Source organism: Mandrillus leucophaeus, unplaced genomic scaffold (genome assembly GCF_000951045.1).
Source record: "Mandrillus leucophaeus isolate KB7577 unplaced genomic scaffold, Mleu.le_1.0 Scaffold7, whole genome shotgun sequence".
Taxonomy (NCBI): domain Eukaryota; kingdom Metazoa; phylum Chordata; class Mammalia; order Primates; family Cercopithecidae; genus Mandrillus; species Mandrillus leucophaeus.
In genome coordinates this window covers 5,888,895-5,889,961 of record NW_012107585.1, presented here as the reverse complement: position 1 = coordinate 5,889,961, position 1,067 = coordinate 5,888,895, and the positions used below count along the sequence as shown (strand labels likewise).

Genomic DNA, 1,067 nt, shown 5'->3' with positions numbered 1-1,067 from the left:
CACCATGCCTCAATTTCTCCCTTCTGCACAAGAAAACAAGAGTTCCTGGATATCTTGCGAGTTAGTACTCTTCTGCCTAGCCGGATTCAGAGACATAGCCGCTAAGAAGTGACTTGGGGCTCCCCTGAGCTCCCCTCATTCCTGGTGAATTGTAAATTCAATCAGAGAAGAGAGAGAGGAAGAGATTTCCGATACTTAAAGACTACCCTCTGGATCCTAGAGATTTTGCCCGTACAACTGTGTATCAGATTTCAGGGCGCGTTCGGCTAATAATGTTTCCGGCCAGCCGCCGTCGTTCGTCTAGTGACGCAACAAGGCGTACTCTCTGGCCCTTGTCACTCGACTACCAAGATGGCTGCCCCCAAGAGCTGCGCTCTATGGAGCTATTGCGGCCGTGGGTGGTCGCGGGCGATGCGGGGCTGCCAGCTCCTCGGGCTTCGTAGCTCTTGGCCGGGGGCCCCACTAAGTGCTCGGCTCTTGTCCCAAGAGAAGCGGGCAACGGAAACGCACTTCGGGTTTGAGACTGTGCCGGAAGAGGAGAAGGGGGGCAAAGGTGAAAGGGGCGAGAGGGCGGATGGAGGGATCTGACCGTCCACGGTCTGGTTTCTTCTGGCCAGTTAGGGTTAATTTAACATCCAGTTAGTTCCAGTGTTGTTGTCTGTGCGGTTCTGATTTCTTTTTTTTCTTTTCTTTTCTTTTTTTTTTTTTTGTGACGGAATTTCGCTCTTGTTGCCCAGGCTGGAGTGCAATGGCGCGATTTTGGCTCAGTGCAACCTGCGCCTCCCGGGTTCAAGCGATTCTCCTGCCTCAGCCTCCCAAGTAGCTGGGATTACAGGCGCCCGCCACCACGCCCGGCTAACTTTTTTGTATTCTTGCCAGAGATGGGGTTTCATGAGGCTGGTTTCGAACTCCTGACGTCAGGTGATTCACCCACCTCGGCCTCCCAAAATGCTGAGATTACAGGCGAGAGCCACCGCGCCCAGCCAGACGCCCCCTTTTTAAAAGCAGAATAATGATGACTAAATCCCATCAACTGAGCGTTTGTGATGTGCCAGGCAACGTACAGA

The 1,067-nt window shown here is 53.1% G+C and overlaps 1 protein-coding gene across 2 annotated transcripts in view; it reads left to right on the top strand.

The window, feature by feature from the left end:
* Positions 1–316: 316 nt before the first annotated feature.
* Positions 317–1,067, top strand: part of COQ5 (coenzyme Q5 homolog, methyltransferase (S. cerevisiae)) — a 32,775-nt gene continuing 32,024 nt past the window's right edge. The window contains exon 1 of one of the 2 annotated variants that reach the window (XM_011964474.1): positions 317–553. In XM_011964474.1, coding sequence (XP_011819864.1) covers positions 352–553 — 202 coding nt within the window. In that variant the 5' untranslated portion in view covers positions 317–351. The remainder of the gene's footprint in view (positions 554–1,067) is intronic. The other variant, XM_011964475.1, reaches the window with a different exon arrangement.